Here is an 18,804-nt window from a genome sequence, read left to right as displayed (position 1 = left end):
GAGCGCACCGTCGCGATACGCGGCATCTAAAAGACGCGTCTATCTTCTCCGTTTGCCATCATCAGTGCCACTACTTCCGGACATAACTTACGAATGCGATAAGCGATAAGGGTTCATATTTCAAGGAGTTTCGGGGGGAGTCATCGATCTACGGGAATTGCTTTTTGGCTTGCTTGTCGCTGCTCTTAGCGGTCCGTTTTGGAGGCCAGGCGTTACTTCGACCACTGGGGGCTTTGGATTGCTTTTCTTGCTGGTCGCCGCGGAGCACGTTATCGCGCTTACCTCCGGGCTGCTGTAGATATGCAGCTATTGCAGCCACCGACTGCTACGACTACCTGGCAGTATACTATTAGTCAATTAGCTAATCCGCGCCTTTGGGCGTGCATCCTGCATCGTCACCTTGCCCCGTCACATTCCTGGTGCTTATGCGACTGCCTGATGACGACGCAAGCCAACCGCGGGCCGTTATTCTCGTGACACCTTGAACCCGTTAATCCCGCTGTTTCGCCGCCTCGTCGATCCCGTAGCTCGGCAGATTCGTCGGTGGCGTGCGCATCCCATCAGCCCGTTGTTGTACGAAGGCACAGGGAACCGTGATCCCAGTCGGCGCCAGCCTCCCCAAACACGCAAAAACAGCATGCGCCCCAAACGGCCAATGGTCAAACCGACGGACCCTCGGTGGTTGCCAGGGCGCAAGAACAAGGCGCACCTCCACAAAAAACGGCGTCTCCACCCGACGGGGCGGGAAAAGGCGAAGGAACTAACATCCAACAACCCTGCCACTGCTTCGCTCCGGGAACGGGGACCAGGCAAGCCAGAACGCGTTACGCGCGCCACCATCACGCGACTCTTGCTTCTTTGCAGCCATCGCCAATGCCAGCTAGCACTCTAGCCTGCATTTCCTGCAACGGTCAAAACGATCAATACTGCCGTGCACGCCCACCCCGAACGAAAAATTGCAGGGAAGAAACGATCAATCTCTCTTCCCGCTCCACGGTGTTCTTGAGCACTGCAGTCGCGAGATCGCAGGCACGACCTGAGGTGACCACCAACACGACAACGCCGTCGCCGTCGCCAGCCGCATCACATCACGTCGTCTAAATTAAAGACAGCACAATCTGGGCTTGACCGCCTTTCAGCCACGTCTGCCATTGCATCGGCATCCCGTCGCGCGCTTCCTACTCTCGGACTCTTCCTGGACCTTCCCCTGCCGCATTGAGCGGTGACCGCGATGCCGGCAAGCCTCAGCAATGCACTGGAAGGAATGGGAAACCGCATGAACCCACGCTACTGCGAAGAAACAGGATTCGTCAACACTCGTGAACGGGTTTGGTCCGTTACGCCAGCAAGCGAGCAACAAACCTCTTCGTGGCGCCGGCTCTCCACTTACCACTGCCACCGCCACGCGCGTCAATGGTTTCCCTTAGAGCCCGCTTGCTCATGACGCAATTCCTTGCTCTCCTGCTTCTAGGTTCTTTCTTCTTGTGTACCATCCCCGCAATTCTACAAGCGGGTAGAACCGAGAGGCCGCTGACACCAGTGGTTCGACGGTATCCCTTTCCCGTGCCGCGTGTGCTCGGTGAGTTAATTGGCAACTGTTCTCTTGTTTGTTGACACGACATTAGCGTGGAAGTTGGATCCCCAAAGCCGCGCACATCAGCCATGGTTTCTCATACCGGTATGCCGTATCCCAAGAACGCACAGCTTCAACACTACAAGGCTCTTACGTTGGCAACCTCGTACGTCCCCCGTATTCAGCACATGTCTAGCCGAAGTGCGTAGAGAAGGAAAGAGCAGGGCCATTCGGTGGAATATCGAATGGCAACAGGACCCGACACATTTGGGTGTGGCTCGCGTCATCCTTTGTCATCAGCAACCCGTCCAGTGGAGGGCGCAGCTCGTGCTGCACACTAATCGACGATCGCGTCAAGGCTTTGTGTCATTCCCGCCTCATTTGACGTCTGCGGTCCGCAAGCAAAAAAAAAACCTGGAGGCGTGGGTGGAAATTATGGGGAAGTAAATGCCATGCGAAACTGACGATGTTCAGTTGGAAGCCAGGCCGACAAGGCGCGTCCCTACAATGACGAAAGAATGATCGGCACAGATGGAGATGCTGCCGCGAACACGACGAATGAGCGGAGAGGAGGAGAGCGACCCTGCGTTAGGCAGAAGAGGAGGGACCCATTGGCTCTTGCACCGTCTCGCCGAAGAGGCGCCTGTTCGGCTTATCTTTTGGCGATTCATGCAGAACCCCCGGACGAAAGTCGATCGAGTGGATCAAACGCCGACGAGGCGCTCAAGTCTCCCTGGTCTCCGAAATGGGCGAATGAGCAGAGGAAGCGACGAGTTGGCGACGGCACCAGCGGCGCCTCGAAGATAACCCCAGTCAGCGGAAGCCTCTCCGCTGCACAACGGCTACGGGCCGGACTCGGGAACTCGGATCGAAGGAAAGAAGCTGACGCAGAGAAGGGGGAAATGGGGCGAGATCTGGTTCATCAGCAAATATGGATCTTCTGCTGCTGCTAGGACGCCACCGAAACTTACTTTCGAAAATTTTCCCATCTGCTCGGATCGTTCCTGGCATCGCCACCCTGTCCTTACCTCAGACTCCTCCAGCTGACAGATCAATCAGCCACTTCGTTCCTGACCTCGTTTTAAGGCGTGGATTGGCTGGTCTTTGTTGATGAGCCTCGTCTCAACGTCACCATTGCTTCTGGAGGCTGTGTCAGTGGAGCCAAAGCCTAGGACCCGATATGACGAGGAAATTGTAAGGGAAGACAGGCTAGAACGAGTCAGTCTTCTATGGCGTTTCGAGAAGGTCCCGCACCCGCACGTCCCGCTATGAAGCCCGGGAGGAGACGCTGATGGGGGCCCGGTCCGCGTGAGCTTCTTTTTCCGCTTGGGTCCGGAGCTCCGGTCGCTTTTCCGGCTTTCCTGCGCTTCGATGGCCGGTACCTCTTGCGTCATAGCTTGGCAGTGTCCTGCCACTCTTATCGCTACTGCGACTACTGTCATGACGCCTACCACGAATAATGATGGTGGCAAAAAACAGCCATCAAGCTCCATTCATCGTCGGCACATGATCGCGTCCGGGAAACGAGGTTGATTCGCTGCGGCGCAGTCAGAGAGACGGGACGCAGTCGCCCTGCGACGGGCTGGGCTTACTGGTACCGGCCGCTACGAGACAGTCATGCCAGAATCTTAGTTCGGTCCCTACCGGAAAAGTTGTAAACGCGGCCCGCACAGCTAAATCCGAGATTTGTTGGGAATGGTCTCACCAGAACTCTGCACCAAGTTGCTCCTCCACTATGCTTGGCGGTCGCGATATCAATAATGCTCGACATTTATTGTTTGGTACGCAAGCTTATCGGTACTGTACCCAAGAGGAACAGGGCAAGATACAGTCATCTTCGATTGGGCCTTGTTGAATTAGTCGCCCAGGCGAAAAAAGCACTGTCGGGATCATACTATCGTATGATTCGTTGGTTCAGCATTTCCGCTTGCTGGACGAGACCCTGAGCGGATCTTGGGCCATCGACAGTGACCTGTCGCGTCGAGGAAGTTGAGCTGGAGAATGACCACATCGCTGGCCTTCGAGCCGGAGAGCGGAGATCGATTGGTCAGGTTTTGTCCACTGGAGGGAGAAAGCATCGTGTGCAGAGCCAGCTTCTCCTGCGCCTGCATGTGATTCGGCAGTCAAGTTGACAGCAACCATGGCTATGCACCCTGCTTGGACGCGGGAACCCGTCGATCTTCTGCTCTCTCCTATCCTCACCTTGTCAGCGAGCACTGTGCGGACCACCGGTGCCCGAATCTCTGTGCTGTCTCCGGGAGAAGTTGCTGGGCCGCGCAATAGTCCACTTTTCATACTTTCACCCTTCTATATCGACAACGGCTCTCACATGTGTCGGAAAGCTCACTGGTCCGTACGGAAGTATCGTCATGACTACCATCAGGTCGAGGGGCCTGCGCCGGGAAGAGGCCTCGGAGGGATGGATTGCGTGTAACGTTGCGACATCTTTCTGCGATTAGCTTCATTCAACCACGAAGCATGTCTCTTACACAAGACAGCCGGATCCTGCCGTCAATACCCGGCCGCTGATGAAGCCGTCGGTGGATGCGCCCAGCCCAGGCGATCCCGCTTCTTCTTTCACATGTAAGAGAGCCAATTTCATGGTGTGGAGATGAAAAGAAGTGTCCTACAAGCGTAATTTCGTCTGCAGGCTCCAGCGTGGAGCGAGAAATAGCATCTGCTTTTTCTTGAGTCAGCCCGAAACTCTTGGCAGCAAACCAACACCATTGGCAGGGGGTTGGCAACGGCAAGAAGGTTTGTCTCCCAAGCCCTCCTTCGTATTCTTGAAGGTGCTTGTACGGACCACCATTTTCTACTTCTAGCCCAGCCCAACACAACTTATTCTGTTCAAAATTAAAGGACTTCGGGCATGGTTTTCGATACGAGAATAGGGAGCGGTGTTTATCCGTATAAGGGGACGATTCGCCTTGAGCGGTGACTTGACAGCGGAGGAAGAAGATGACGGAAACTTCCAGCAACTGCACGATCCCCGCCGTAGCCCGCAAGAGAAGGAGAAACTCTCGGGGTGACGAGTTTTGCTGGGAGCATGGCCAAGACAAGGTGCAAATCCATCGTGTCGCCATGCTGCATACATTGCGCGTCATATTTGTCAGCGACGATAGGGTACATCAGCACACAAGGCCGGTCACGGCTGTGGACCACGCGTCCAACGAGAGCTATTCGGACAGGCTCATGGATGAGTCCAATACCATGTGCAGCTATCCCACCTATCCCCAACCCCCTTGCTTGGAATGCCTCGATCTCCAAAAGATGCGGACCCACAACCGACGTTCCAGCCTCTGGACGCAAGCGCGATGACAACACCTGTATCACTTCCGGCGAGGCGCCAACAAGGAGAGGTGGAACCTCATGACACGTACTTGATCGGTTCACAACTCGGTGTTGTATATGCCTAGAGTCTGATGCGGGCAATGGATAAAAGCATTTCCCCGACACACGCCGGGAAGGCAGAGCGGGCGAGGAATGATGCAGGTCACTGACAGGCACGATCTTGCCAGAGATAACCGAGTCGACTTGCGCTGGGCATGACGGCTTCGGCGTGTCGGCTTTTCCTGAAACTATCGTCAGCATTTGCCGGAGCCAATGAGGAAAAAGCCCGATCCGCGGCAGTCAGCAAGCCGATGTCCTGTGACGCTGGTCATTCGGACGAAGAACGCAAGCGTCGCGGGTACTGCGGTGCCCGGACAGAAACGCTCTATCTCGGCAGCCAAGCCCAACGGACGTGTGGAGAGTGGGTACGTCGTCAGTCTCAGCCAAGCCAGGGCCAAGAAGGGTAGCCACCGCTGACGTGCAAGCGGACTGGGTCATGGCGGTTGGGAAGCCCAAGTTGTTTGGGAAAAGGAGGACAGCGGCGGCGCGGCTTGGCGGGACGCGACGGACGGTCTTGGCTCCCATCGTAACGCAGGCAGCGGTGGATGCATTCGGCCGTCAAGGCGTGGCGATCAGCCAGATTCGACCCTTGCTCACCGATGATCGCTCCGGTCAGGAAATACGTCGCAGCCGAATGGGGCAGTGCAAGAGTCGCCGCGCGAGGAGGCTCCAGGCGGAAAGCAAACATGGCTCCGCGCAGTCGGCAAATCTACCACCACCGGACCTTCCGGCGCCCTTTCTCCAGCAGTGTGGTTCTGGCAGATGCTCTAGCGGACCACAAGCACGTGTCTGGAACAAAATGGCTGCGGCGCTGGCAGGAGCAAGCTGCGGACCTCCACGGCAGCCACCGCGATGATGGCAATGTCTCTGCCATCGGCCACGACCAGCAGACAGCGCTTATGCGGGCAGGCGCGGTGTCGCGGGGCTGGAGGTGCGGCAGGACGCCGGGCGCCCCGCCGTGGGGATTTTTGTTCTGGTCCAACATGCTCAGGTTGCGGAGCCAAGGCTGCGTGTCACGTTGAGGCCCTTATCTCAAGGCTGCGGCAGCAATCACATTCCGCACTGGCGCACGCAGCCGGACGGCAGCGACGAGGCTGTCACACGTCGTCGTCATCTCCGGGCCTGGGGGCGTGACGACACGGCAGCTGCGCAACCCTTGGCGGGGCCCCGACTTCTTGTCGCTGGTGCTCTGTCCGTGAGCGGAGAAGGTGGGGGAGCGCTAGCGGGCGAAGTTGGAGATGGCTGGAGCAGTGCGAAGTGGAGCACTGGCCGGGGCCGGTGCCTGGGCCTGGGGGCGAGGAGGGTGTGGTTTCGGGCGCACAAACAAGCGCTGGCCATGCCCGCCGATCATCCGTGGGGCCCAGCTGGGCTGGCGGCGGCGCCGCTAAGAGATGCGTCCGCTTGGCTGCCAAGACCGCCCCGACGACTCCCGCTCCTCCAGCACCCAGCCCTCAGCCCTCTGCCCTCTGGCATCTGGCTCGAAGGCGCTGCCACACCCGCGTTGGATCGCGCCTCACCGCGCTCTTGCCCTGGCCCTGCACGCCTCCCGCACGCCCGTTGCAGCCCTCGGCGCCCCTGTCTCTCGCAGCGTCTGCTGTGCACGCCGCAGCCCATTGGGTACCGTGTTGGCCCATGGGCGGAAAGTTAGGCTTCTTCATTTTTCCTGCCGCGCGCACAACTCGCCGCATCCGTTTCTCCCCAGGGGTCGCACAGTCCGCAGCGCTCAGCCACGAAAATTGGCATCCGCGTAGCGGTCCGCCGTCCTGTCCGGCCTTGGCGGTGCGCCCTCCCCGGCCTTCCTGCCCAAGGAACGGCGCCGGCCCTGCGTAACTCAACACCTTGCGCTTCCATTTTCAGCTTAGACACCACACCGCAATGACAAGCCCGCTGCAGCGGTGTCCCCTGTCTTGGCCCTCCTACTCAGTAGTCGTCTGCATGCAGATCTCTGCCGCCCGCCGCGCTGATGATGACCGCAGACTGCTTGCTCCGCCCGAGCAGCCGCTGCCCTCGATCATCGCCCGTGCTGCGCCTGCTCGCCCTGGTGTGCTCAAGCGCTAGTCATCTCCAGTACCCGTGCCCGCTGTCCTGGGGATCGGAACGTGGTTGATGCCGAGACCTAGCTTCTGATAACGCGTAACACTAGCTCATCATTCATTGTGCATGATGCGGGCCCCACGGCCGTGCTCGAGCCGTCGGCGTGCCTATAGATACTACCTTCTCGCCCGGCTGCTTCCTTCTCTTCTTCAGATAGGCTTCTTTATCGGGGTGTGCTGTCCCCTCCTCCCTCCCTCAACGATAAACTCTGTTACCCTAAAGCGTTAGCAGCCCCCATCATTCCGCGACTCTATCGCCACCTTCCGACACCCTTTCGTTGGTTCTCCAGCACGCAGCGGAGCGACCGCGCCCGATAGCCCCAAGTTGCCGCCTCCCCGTCGTGCCTTTCACTTCGGTGTATTCTTCAACACTCCTTCCCCCTCCCCTATCACTCGTCACCAGCACACGATGAGTACGATCGCCTTCCAAGTCGCCGACTCCAGGCGGCCCGCAGAGAGGTCAAATGCCACCGAGCCGATAACGTCAGGATTGTCCTCGAGCGCTGCTCCTTCACTTTTCGACAGTGATCCCGAGAAAGGTGGCAGCTCCCAACTGGACAATACCAATTCAAGACGGCCTTCGAACCAAAGCGAGATTGAGGAAGGGAACTGGCCGACCGAATGGCGGGCGTGGATGTCACTGGCTTCCTGCCACTTCCTCATGTTCAATAGCTGGGGCCTCGTCAACGCCTACGGTACTTTTTCGTCGTACTACAAGGACGTACTCCTTCCGGACACTGATGCACTATACTTCAACCTCTTCGGCGCAACGGAATGCTTCATGGTTCTCATTCTGTCGGGCGTCGTCGGCCGCCTTCTGGATGCTGGGTACTACAGGTACTTGCTCGGTACAGGCACTTTCCTGGTCACGCTTGGCTTCATGATGCTCAGCATCTCCAACGGTAACGGTGAGTGGAGGCAAGGCTCCATTGCAAATATCGAGGCGACGCACGGCATTGTCGCGGGACTAGGCATGGCTTGCTTTTTCGTCAGCAGCTCTCAAAGTAAGTACCACCGCCAATCAAATCGAAAGAACACGAGAAATAGCGGTCAACCCGGTGGGGGTGGGCCGTCATTGTCCAGTCGGAAGATAGCCAACACCAAGATGTACCAAGCTATGGCAGACGGTGGCCTGATCGACAACGCTGACTCGATGTGTTTCTTAGTCGCGGCTACATGGTTCCACCGCCGAAAGAGTCTGGCTATCGGTATCGTCGCCTCGGGCGCGAGTATCTGTAAGTCCTTCATACTTCCCTCAGGAATCAATACCATTCCTGCAACTCTGCAATGGCGCCTTGGCAGAACACTCTAACAGTTCCGCATAGCCGGCCTTGTCTATCCGATCATGCTCCGCTTCCTCACCACGTCAATCGGGTTCAACAACGCGGTACGCTGTGTCGCTGGTCTGATTGGTGTTACCGCGCTGTTCGCCTTCTGCTTCGCAACACCGAATCCGAAGCACGTCTTTCGCAAGCCCAAGTCTTGGATGGACCATAAAGTCTGGGTCGACTTCGAGGCGTTCCAGTACAAACCCTTCAACTGGTTCACCGCCAGTATTTCCTTCTTATTCCTTGGGTTCTATCCGGTATTCTTCAACCTTGAAGAGGTAAGTCGTCTTGACGCCGTGATGTCATGGAACTGCACATGGCCACCCCTTAACTTCCTTCTCGCAGACAACACAGCAGAACATGATACTAATGCTCTATCTCTATAGTGGGCTGCCAACAAAGGCTTCGGTTACAAGGAAGGCATTGGCCGGACTGCTGGACCGGGCGTGCACAGGCCTCTGACGGCTGGCTTGGCCACATACTACATGCTCGCCATCATGAACGCGATGAGCACATTCGGTCGCATTGGATCTGCCTGGCTCAGTGATCAGTGGGTCGCCGTCATTCTTCTCTCTGGTTTACTTGAACTGACTTTGATTTCCCCGCAGCTACGGCGCAGTTCGGGTCCACACTGTTGTCACTGGAATCAGCTCTCTTCTCCTACTTATCCTATGGACTCTGGCACCCAACTTCGATGTCGCCATGGTCTTCATTGGCCTCTTTGGGGTTTTCAGTGGCGCTGTCATCGGCCTTCCGCCGGCCAGCATGGCCAACCTCCTCGGCAAGGACCCTCACAGGCAAGCCAAGTTGGGCCAGTGGACCGGAATGATGTACACGTTCGCTGGCATACCGTCTCTCATCGGCCCCATCATTGCCGGCCATCTCATCACTGAATATGACACGTACATCACTGTTCAGGTCTGGAGCGGGGCATGCCTCATGGTCAGCACCGTGTGCATGGGCATCGCAGCCATGTACAAGCATAGAGAGGAGCGCAGTGTGATGACGTCGGATCAGGAGGAAGGCTGCCGCATGCAGGTGAGCCGTACGATCAGCACCGGCAATGTTTCCAGCCGGACGGTTTCAAGCGGAGTGTCCTCGGTGGCGCCGCACCGTGGCGACGAGCAGCAGAACGAGAAGAGCGACGACGAGGCCAAGAAAGCCAAGGATGACGAGCGAGCATGAGATCCAGTGGAAACCCGGTTTCAGACGAAACAAGGATTTGCTCACAGATAAGAGGCGGCGCAACATCGGTTTCATCGGAGTATTGGCGTTTCTGGTTTCGGACGATCACTGTTTATTCCCAATTTTCCGCGCGATATCCACTGCCCTTCCCCCCGGCACTATCTCTCCACAGGGTTGACGACATCCATCACGACTTCCTAGTTTCTACAACTTGCTCTTCTCTTACTTGCTTTTCCTAACGCCGATACTACCTGTTCGACCCGGATGAGGTAGTCTTCGGAGTGGCTGTGTTTTTCGGGGCGCAACTTGATTTGTTTTTTTGTTTTTTTTTTCGGACACAACAGCGCCCTCTGGGCAGCTTTTTGGCGTTCCTGGAATGGCTTTTGGTGGCGTTCAACGCCACGCGGCTGGGCGTTTCCTCTGTCGCCCTTGGCGAAACGGGGACAAGAGGGGTCTACTGAGCTAAAGACTTCATTGGTGGCATCCTGGGATTGCTACGATGCCTTGACGATCTGCACGGCCTATTTGCATGAAGCGTCTGGATTTTCAGATTTGTTTAGACTTCGGATCAAGTAGTCCTCCAAAAAACATTGAATAGATCGTACGAGCAGTCTGGCCTTTTCTCATGGCTGCTGGAGATTACCGCTGTTACTGATTTTGTCAGAAAAGAGCGCTTGATCTTAGCGGGAACCACTGCACTGGCTGGCAGGCACTGGACACAGGATCTGGAAGCAATTGTCTGGACTCCAAGGTGCACGGAACGAACGGCCTGGAACTCCAATGGGCGGAAAAGGCGGAATGGGAAGCAAGTGAAAGATCAGCCCTGCTGAGGCTCTTCCTCCTTAGCCCATGCACCGCGCGCGCTTTCCCGACGCCGGACCTCGCTCGGTTCCCCACCTGCTCCTGCCTGCCCACCGCCACCGATACCTGCCCCTCCCCCGCAATCCCCCGCTCCCCTCAACATTTGCCCTCGACCCACCAACTACCTAAGCGGCCACCGGCGGCAGCAGTTCGCCCACACACTCCCCAAACCCCAGCACCGTCCGGCCCTCGCCATCCACGCACCTCGCCTCCAACACGACCGCGTCGCCGTCCTCCAGGTACGCCAGCTTCACCTCCCCTCCTTCCCCGTCGCCTCCCTTGAAGCTGTACGGCCGCGTCCCGTTCAGCGTCGCCTCGAACAGGCAGGCCAGCTCGACCTTCGTGCCGCTGCCGCCGTCTGTCGCGTCGCCGGACACGGTGCCGGTGCCGAGGATGTCGCCGGTGCGGATGCCGCAGGCGGACGAGGCCTGCTGCGCGAGCTGCTGGAAGGGCGTCCAGAGGAGGTACGACAGGTTGCTGGTGCAGAGCTCGTGGCGCCTGCCGGCGCGCAGCAGGTGCGACGACAGCCGGATGTCGAAGGTCGCGCCATCCCTTCCCCCCACCCCTTCCGTGTCCTCAGCGTGGCGCAGGTAGCCGAGCGGCGATGCGAGCGTCTGCGGGTGCTTGGGCGCGGCGGCGAAGGGCGCGAGCGCGTCGAGTGTGACGACCCACGGCGAGACGGTGGTGCCGAAGGCCTTCGAGTTGAAGGGGCCGAGCGGCGGCATCTCGAAGAGCTGGATGTCGCGCGCGGACCAGTCGTTCAGCAGCACCAGGCCGAAGATGTGCTCGGCCGCGGCCGAGGCCGAGGGCAGCGTCTCGCCGTAGGGCAGCGGCCGCGACACGATGACGCCCATCTCGAGCTCGTAGTCGACGGCGCGGGAGGGCGCGTGGATGGCTTTCTTGGCGGCGCCGTCGGGGGTGGATGGGTCCCAGTAGGTGCCTCTGGGGCGGTGGAGCTTGTGCGGCGAGGGGATGATGCTGGAGGCGCGGCCGTTGTAGGCGGAGGGGGCGTTGAAGAAGTTGTCGGGGATTTTGCCGGAGCTCATGGGGGCGCACTGTGGGCGAGGGGAATCAGTGTACTGCACGGCTTTCGGTTTGGTGTAGAGAGCGGGGAGCTTACATTGCTGCAGTGTTCCCAAGAGCAAAAGAAGTCGGTGTAGCCCTTGCACTCCATGGGGAGGTGCATCTTCACGTCTTTGAGCGGGACGAAACACTTCTCGTCAACTGATCCCTTCTTGATGGCATCGATGATCTGCTGTCTGGCAGCTGTCCGTACGGTTCGAGGAAGCGCGGCGAAGGTGCTGAGATCATGCTTCGAGCTGTCAGTCGCCATTGACTCCTATTCGTTGCACAGAGATACACTCACCTGGCCAAATGCATCGCTCACTTGCTGGTCTTTGAAAACGCCTTGTTCGCTCAACTGTCGGAGGTCAAGCGCAAAGTCGCCGATGGCGGTTGCGCAGCGCGTCTGCGAAGTGGTGGCCGTAGAAAACACGCCGAAGGGGATGTTGGCAAGTGTAAAGGGCGAACCCTCCGCAATTTCGGGCGTGAAGCCCATTCTAGCGGTATTCGGCTTTTGGGCAGAGTGGTTCAGAGAACAGTGAACAGCTTGGTCGGGCCACGGAAAGATTAATAGCAGGCCAGCGGTGGATACTCTGGGAAAGTCCGGGCCGTGCCATGCATGCTGCAGGCGCCCTCCACATTCCGGACGCGAAAGCCTCCGGCACCCTACGAGGGAGGGGTTCGCCGCCGACAAAAGCGGGGACCGCGAATCGGTTCCGGGCGGGCGACCCCGCCCTCCCTGCAGGCAGTACAACCTTGCTCCATCTCTACTCCTCTCCGAGCGTTCACTTTTGAGGAGAGCCGAACCCTCCTTCGCCGGGGTTCTCCGCTTGAGCTGCTCTTAGTATTTACATTCTCTCCGTTCTTTCTCGCAAATGTTAACTGTCCAGTCTGCCTCGCCAACTTGACATCCCTATCAACCCCCACGAACTTCGAAGATGGCGTTGTTCCCCGCACCCCGCCGCCTCGTCACCGGCCATGACGAGAAGGGCAAGGCCGTATACCTCAAAGATCACACCGTCGACCCTGAGCCGACCAACATGGACGCCTCCTTCGCCGTGCTCTGGGAGACGCACGAATTCCCCGCCACCAACAACGACTTCAAGGACCCCATCACCACGAAGACGGAGAGTCTGTCCAACAAGGACGGCGTGGTTCTGCGCGTTGTGGATATTCCTGCAAACACTGTCACGGTATGAAAGAAGCCTTCCTCATAATCCCATCGGCATGATGAGATTTATTGAAAACTCGCCGGTAGCCCTTTCACCGAACGGTATCCCTGGACTTCGGGATCGTGCTGGAAGGAGAAGTAGAATGGTATGTTTCTCGACTGCTGTGCGAGTTTTGATTTTGACTGAGACTGCAGCTACCTCGATGACGGTGTAACGAAGCGCCTAAAGCGTGGAGACGTGTGCGTTCAGCGCGGCACGATACACGGGTGGAAGAATCCCACGGACAAGCCCGCCCGGATCTACTTCGTCCTCATCGGTACGCAGCACCTCTTTTCTCCCTTTTTCTTTCTTTTCCAGAACCTACGAGTGAAATTGTTGTGCTGCTGTGTTTCGCTGACACTTAAAACAACAGCGGCCGAACCGGTGCTGATAGATGGCAAACCGTTCGAGAAGACTGGATTTTCGGACAAGGAAGTCACGACGGGCGGAAAGTGATTCTGGCTATGCATCATTCAGCTTTACCTACATACTAAATCAAATTGCACCCCTTAGCTCCGAGTGCCTGCTTTCGCGTAGACGTTGATCCCCGTTTTCCCGGAAGAAGCGGACATCTCGTTAAAAAAAATATTCATGAAAAGAAGTATGCATGAACGCAAACACTGCCACAACACTATTCCGACCTTGGCCAAATGGATCACAAGGGAGAAGGTAGAGAGTTCTATGTGGTTTCCCTCCGTCTGTATTTCAATATTAACATCCGATGCTGGCCAGTTTTTTGAATATCGGAGAAGAATTGCTGATCAGCTCAAATTGTTACTACCAGATATTTGCTGAGAATAATCCATTCCCGTGCGATCGATACCGGGTCAAGATCACAGTTCGCTATCAGCGTTGCCATTGCCGGACCTCAATGCAGAAAGCTCCAGCCAACCCGAGGTTTCTTGCTCCGAAGCGACGTATGGAGATTCGTACGAGGAAAGCGGCGCCGCTGCCCATAGCGGAAGCGCATCACGACTACTGAGTACTGCATGCATCAGGCACGGGTCAGCTCTCAATCCACTATAACCCCAACTCGCAACTCCAGTACTGGATAGGTGAATGGCAGCATAGGGGATCACGGCAGTGGCCGTGAGCGCTGAGTTTCACATACCTTGTTCATGGTTTGGGGCCCTCCACAGATACCGGAACCATCTCACTGAGGCTCGGGGAAGGAAACGGCGTTTCAAATAGGCAACACATGGAATGGCCACCATGAGCACAACAGCAAGGACACCGGTGATGGCTTCGCTTGGCCATTTGGTTGCGTCTGTGGTACGGGTTGTAGCGCTGTCCTGGGGCGAGTCTGACGGTCCACCATCTGCTGTTGGATTGATAAGAAAGGAGTTCCTATTCGTAGGGGAAGTGTCTTACTGTTCTCGGACATGGCTGATTGATCGAGGCGTTATGAGTTGCGTGCGTGCGCGATAGTGGGAAAGCGATTGTTAAGGGAATAAAATATAGGATACTTCGTACTGCTGTTTCATCAGCGGAAGAGCCGGTACGGCAAAAGCAGGTATGGAAGCGGATTGTTTGGGTGTAGTGAGGCGGGAGTAAAGAACATCTGAGCACCTCAGAAGGCAGTTATATATCTTAGTGAACGGTGTCGCAGGAAGCCAATAGAAAAGAAGCAGGTATGGAATTACGATAGGCCAACTTCAGCAAGGTGATATAGCAGATCTCAACGCGCACCGCCCGATTTACAATGCATGTGCGGCTGACAACAGGGACTGCAGGATGAGTGTGCTGTGGCCCGGGCTGGGTGACGCGCAACCAATCAGAAATAAAAACCAATCAGAGACACACGAGGACTTTTGCAGGACCAATCATGGCGCCGGCTGCTGCTGTGGCCACGCCTTGCACGGCTGCACGGCGTGGACGTGTTGCCGCGGCCCCAACAACTCCGCAGTCAAGCCGTCGTTATCGACTTCGATGTGAAAGCCGGGTGGAATGCAGAGGCGTAACATAGAACACAGCTCCTACACCAAGAATATTATTCCGATCTTTTCCCTCAGCTTCGTATACTCGTCGCTAAGTCTTTGACTTTGTTGTCTCTCTCATTCTTGCTCTCTTCGTATTACTTATGATGTAACATTTGGTATCATTTTGAATACATGAAAGTCAAGAGTTCAGAGTAATTTTCCGCGGGCCCACCACCATCAGGTATCAAACCTGAGGTATCCCGAAAACCGACGTGTTCTCATAACGCCATGTAACCCCCTCAATCCCATTTCTTCCCATCCACAACAGCCAAACAGCCTCACCCCTACCCCCTCAAGCCCCTCGCGCCCTCCAACACAACCGGCACGACCACCTCGCCTCCTCTCCGCCAACCACTCACTCTCTCGCCCCCACGCTCCCCGGCGCAAGCAATCCCGCCCGTCGTCCCCGCCCTTTCCCTCAACCCCTTCGTCGACGAAGAATTAAACCGACTGACCACGCCCTGCGCGCCCAGCCCACCACCACCACCACCACTACCACCATCCTTCTTCCTCCCGCCGCTACTGCCGCCACCGTTACTACCACTCGTCGCCGCTCTCTTCAACAACGCCCTCCCAGCAATCCCTTCGATGCCAACGCCTCCGATGGTCGTGCTGTTACTGCGCACCAAGCCCAGCTTCTCCTCTTGCGACTTGCGCTCCGCTTTCCAGCCGCTGGGCGGCCGTTGCGGGAGGGCCGTCAGGGTGCTCGAGTCATCAGTTCCGCCATCTTTGCCCGGGGCGGTTTCTTGTTGTTGTCGTCGGCGACGTCGCATACTTTTCGAGGAAGATGAGGTTTTCGGTCGGGGTTGTTCTTCGGGCCCGTCGGCGGCGGCGGCGATGTTTTCCGGTGGGGAACGCTGCGTGCCGCCACTTGAAGGCCCCTCCGGCGCCGGCGGTGGTGGGATGGTTATGTTGTTGTGTTCGGACGAGTAGTAGCGCTGCGTGGGTGGCCTTCGAATCATGGCAGGAGAAACCGCGGGGTTGGGTATGACGGAGCTGACAGAAACAGTGCGCTCGGTGGTGGTGGGGGTGCGTTCCGTGACAGTCGGGGTGAGTTTGTACGATACCGGCGTTCTCGGTGTTCTCGGCCTTGATGAGTATGATGGCGGCGGCTGATCCTGGGAATATGTTGATGATGGTGGCGGTGGTGGATTGTTGGCGAATGTGTCGCTGGCCGGAACGGAGGCTTCGGAGGCGTTCTCCGCAGCTTGCTCTGGCAGGCACGGGTAGGGTGGAAGTTTCTTGTTTGTGTTGGAGCGGGAGCGATTGGGTGCCGTAGAGGGGACCGGCGGGAAAGATGAGTCTGAGATGTTACCGCTGACTGCTGAGGTGGGTTGAGAGGACGGTGCTGTTTTGGGAGGCGATGGCAAGGCAGTCGAGATACCCAGTCCATCCATGTTTGGCTTCTCGTCGGTTGGTGAGTCTGTTGTGGGGGTTATAGGGCGTTGAAGCAAGAGATGTCTCTGCAGGTGGTTTGGCTCAACATTGTCGGCGCCACACATGCTGGTCCGCATCTTGTCAAGCTTTGTATTCACGCGCTTGATGTCTTTTCTGTAACCTCTGTTGTCCCGCTTGCAGCGGACCAATTCGTTGACGTGATGCTGAACCTCCTGCTCCAGTTGCTTGATACGCTCCTGAGGATCGCTCAAGGGGTAATCAGAAGACTTTCCGTCTTCCTTCGCAATCAGAGCCTTGACACGCCTTCGTGTCTCGGCCGCTACGAGCTCCAAATACCCATCAGCACTGGAGGGAGTTCCGGGAATGAGGTTTCTAGAGATGGCTTTTCGTGCCTGACTTCGCATCTCAGAGTGCAAAAGCTTTCTTAGACGTTCATATTCGTCTTGAACGGAGACGAGATCCTCCCCTTGAGCTTCAACGATTTCCTTCAGCTCCGTATTTTCGTGATCCAACTGTTTGACCTTATCCTTGACCGCCCTGCGCTCTCGAGACTCTTGCGCAAGTGCCTCGTCATGTTCGGCGGCCTGTCTGGCCTGTTGGGTATCCATCTCTTCAAGGTCGAGCTGGAGTGCTTGGTTGACATGCTGCAACTCGTAAATCTGGTCGTCCTTTTCCTTCAGCTGGCTCTTAAGGTCGTCAATGGTTTTCGTAAGTTCGGCAACAGTGTTCGGCAAGGGAGTGCGCAGCTGCATCGCTTCCAGTTGTGTTGCGAGCAGTTCCGCGCGTAGTTTTTCCTCTGCGAGACCATTTTCTAAATCGCCGATGCGTGACTGCTCAGGTTGTGTCCGCAGAGCGACTAGCTCTGCTTTGAGCTCCCTGTAGCGTTCATGCATCAGGCGCCTCTCTATCTCCAGCTTGTACTCCGACTCGCGGAGATCAATCAACATTTCGTGGCTGTCGTGGACCCTGACCTCAAGGTCAGCAGCACGATCCTTGTAGGCGTCCTTACGAGCCACCAGCTGCTCCATTTGGTCCTTCATAGCTGCTATGTGTTTGGTTGCCATGCTGAGCGTCCTGTTCAACTCATTGAACCTTTCTTGTCCTTCAGCCGAAGTTATCGAGATCTCACTGCCAAGGCGATCCTTGACAACTCGCTCCATGGTGCTCGAGTCATCCGACTTTGTGCGTGTGGCTTCTGGCCCTGAAATCGAGGCTCCGTTGGCTTTGTCAAAAGTCGGTGATACTTGCGGGCTGGCTCCTCGAAGACCTTTGGCAGGGATGGTGAGGTGCGGATGTGGTGCTGAAACTTGTCAGTATGATGTAAACAAAGCATTCCGCTTCCAAAACATACGCTTGCAATCGCGGGATTCTTCAAGGTAGTGCACATAAGATCTCATCGCATCCATCTCCCGGTGGTGAGCTTCGGCCAAGGTGGACGCATGGGCCTCATGGGAAATGCGCAGGTGCTGGAACTGAGATTTGAGGAGCGCAATCTGCTTGTTCTGGGTGACAACAACAGCCTTGAGTTGTTCGTTATCTGAAACTTGCGTCTGCCGCATTGGCTGCTGCTATAGCTGTCAGCACAGGCATATGACAAGGAACAGGGGCGATGCGCTGCCGCGATTGGGCCGCCGATATGCAAGGATGCGTGTGATATACCTTCGCGGAAACGTTGCTGCTCTCAGAGCCAGCGAAAGCGAATGCACTCGAAGCCTCTGTGACTTCGGTAATGGGGGACCGCAGCAAAGAGCTGTTGTCGCTGCGGTCACCCCGCCTCCTTTGCGAACTCGTGTGGCTACTGGATCTAGAGTCGACGCTTAGCTGGTGGAAGAGAGGGCCTGCCGCTCTACTCGAGCCTGCAGTCGTATCGGGGCCCCATCTTGACGTGGCAGTGTTCAAACTCAGGCTCTTCTTGTGCTGGGTTCCCTTATTAGTAGAGACGGGCACCTGGAGAGCCGGGGCGAAAGCCATCTTTTTTGCTGCAGAATCGTCTTCCAGACCAGCCTCGGCATTTTTGGCCTCGCCGGGGAAGCCCTGGTTCTCCAGAAGGATTGAGCCTGGCAACTCGGCAATCGTGGGAGTCGGAGGAGCAGTATGCGAACGTGGTCGTTGAGACGGAGAAGGCAATGGGTAGTTGACGACAGGGAAACGGGGCATGTCATTTGCGATGGCGACATTTGAAACGAGGGCGCCGGAGGTCATGGTGGTCTCGTGCAGGGCAGAAGACGGGGCGACTGCTGAGGCATCGAAGTCGCTGAGGGAGCCGCAAGTGGACAGGGGAAGCGGCTTTGGGCGATTTTTCTTCTACGGAACTGTCAGTCGTCCCCTTGTTGGCATGGAGCAGTCTTGAAGAATCCACAAGTGGGCGCCGCACGGCATGCACGGGCTGTGCAGCCACATGCGCAAGGCGTTCATGCCGGGGTGCTCGTTTAGAGGAAGGACCAGGCAAACTTGACGCACGCTGCGGCATCAGGAGCAAGGAAAACAGTCGGGCTGACCTTCCGCTTCTTGGAGCCAGCCAAGTCTGAGGGCGAGTCCCACTGGTCGACCGGGTATTGGTCCACTGGCATCAAGCCGTCCACGCGATACGACCGGTGCGCCCCCGCGGCATTATGGCGGTCGGCCTTCGACCAGAGAAAGAACTTGGAAGCCATGGCGAGTAAGAGACATGAAGAAGAGAAGTCGAATTACAGAAAGAAAACAGACGTGGACATGGCGAGGCGT

The 18,804-nt window shown here is 57.0% G+C and overlaps 4 protein-coding genes across 4 annotated transcripts; 2 read left to right on the top strand and 2 right to left on the bottom strand.

Moving 5' to 3' along the window:
* Positions 1-7,465: 7,465 nt before the first annotated feature.
* SLS55_005646 (uncharacterized protein) lies at positions 7,466-9,569 on the top strand (the record flags this gene model as incomplete). Its single annotated transcript, XM_066777092.1, has 5 exons — positions 7,466-8,060; positions 8,223-8,291; positions 8,382-8,662; positions 8,771-8,934; positions 8,993-9,569. The coding sequence occupies 5 exons, from the start codon at positions 7,466-7,468 to the stop codon at positions 9,567-9,569; spliced, it is 1,686 nt and encodes a 561-aa protein (XP_066632934.1).
* A 986-nt stretch (positions 9,570-10,555) lies between these two features.
* Positions 10,556-11,988, bottom strand: SLS55_005645 (uncharacterized protein; the record flags this gene model as incomplete). The annotated part of the gene is made up of 3 exons (XM_066777091.1): positions 10,556-11,485; positions 11,551-11,742; positions 11,797-11,988. 3 exons carry the CDS (start codon positions 11,986-11,988, stop codon positions 10,556-10,558), a joined length of 1,314 nt encoding a protein of 437 aa, XP_066632933.1.
* A 442-nt stretch (positions 11,989-12,430) lies between these two features.
* SLS55_005644 (uncharacterized protein) lies at positions 12,431-13,159 on the top strand (the record flags this gene model as incomplete). The annotated part of the gene is made up of 4 exons (XM_066777090.1): positions 12,431-12,685; positions 12,751-12,809; positions 12,859-12,980; positions 13,077-13,159. The coding sequence occupies 4 exons, from the start codon at positions 12,431-12,433 to the stop codon at positions 13,157-13,159; spliced, it is 519 nt and encodes a 172-aa protein (XP_066632932.1).
* A 1,707-nt stretch (positions 13,160-14,866) lies between these two features.
* Positions 14,867-18,734, bottom strand: SLS55_005643 (uncharacterized protein; the record flags this gene model as incomplete). Its single annotated transcript, XM_066777089.1, has 5 exons — positions 14,867-14,899; positions 15,309-17,302; positions 17,432-17,645; positions 17,740-18,334; positions 18,541-18,734. The coding sequence occupies 5 exons, from the start codon at positions 18,732-18,734 to the stop codon at positions 14,867-14,869; spliced, it is 3,030 nt and encodes a 1,009-aa protein (XP_066632931.1).
* Between the last annotated feature and the right edge of the window lie 70 nt (positions 18,735-18,804).

The sequence above is a fragment of the Diplodia seriata genome (genome assembly GCF_021436955.1).
Source record: "Diplodia seriata strain FDS-637 chromosome Unknown scaffold_5, whole genome shotgun sequence".
In the NCBI taxonomy this organism is placed as follows: domain Eukaryota; kingdom Fungi; phylum Ascomycota; class Dothideomycetes; order Botryosphaeriales; family Botryosphaeriaceae; genus Diplodia; species Diplodia seriata.
This window is presented reverse-complemented; position numbering and strand designations above follow the sequence as displayed.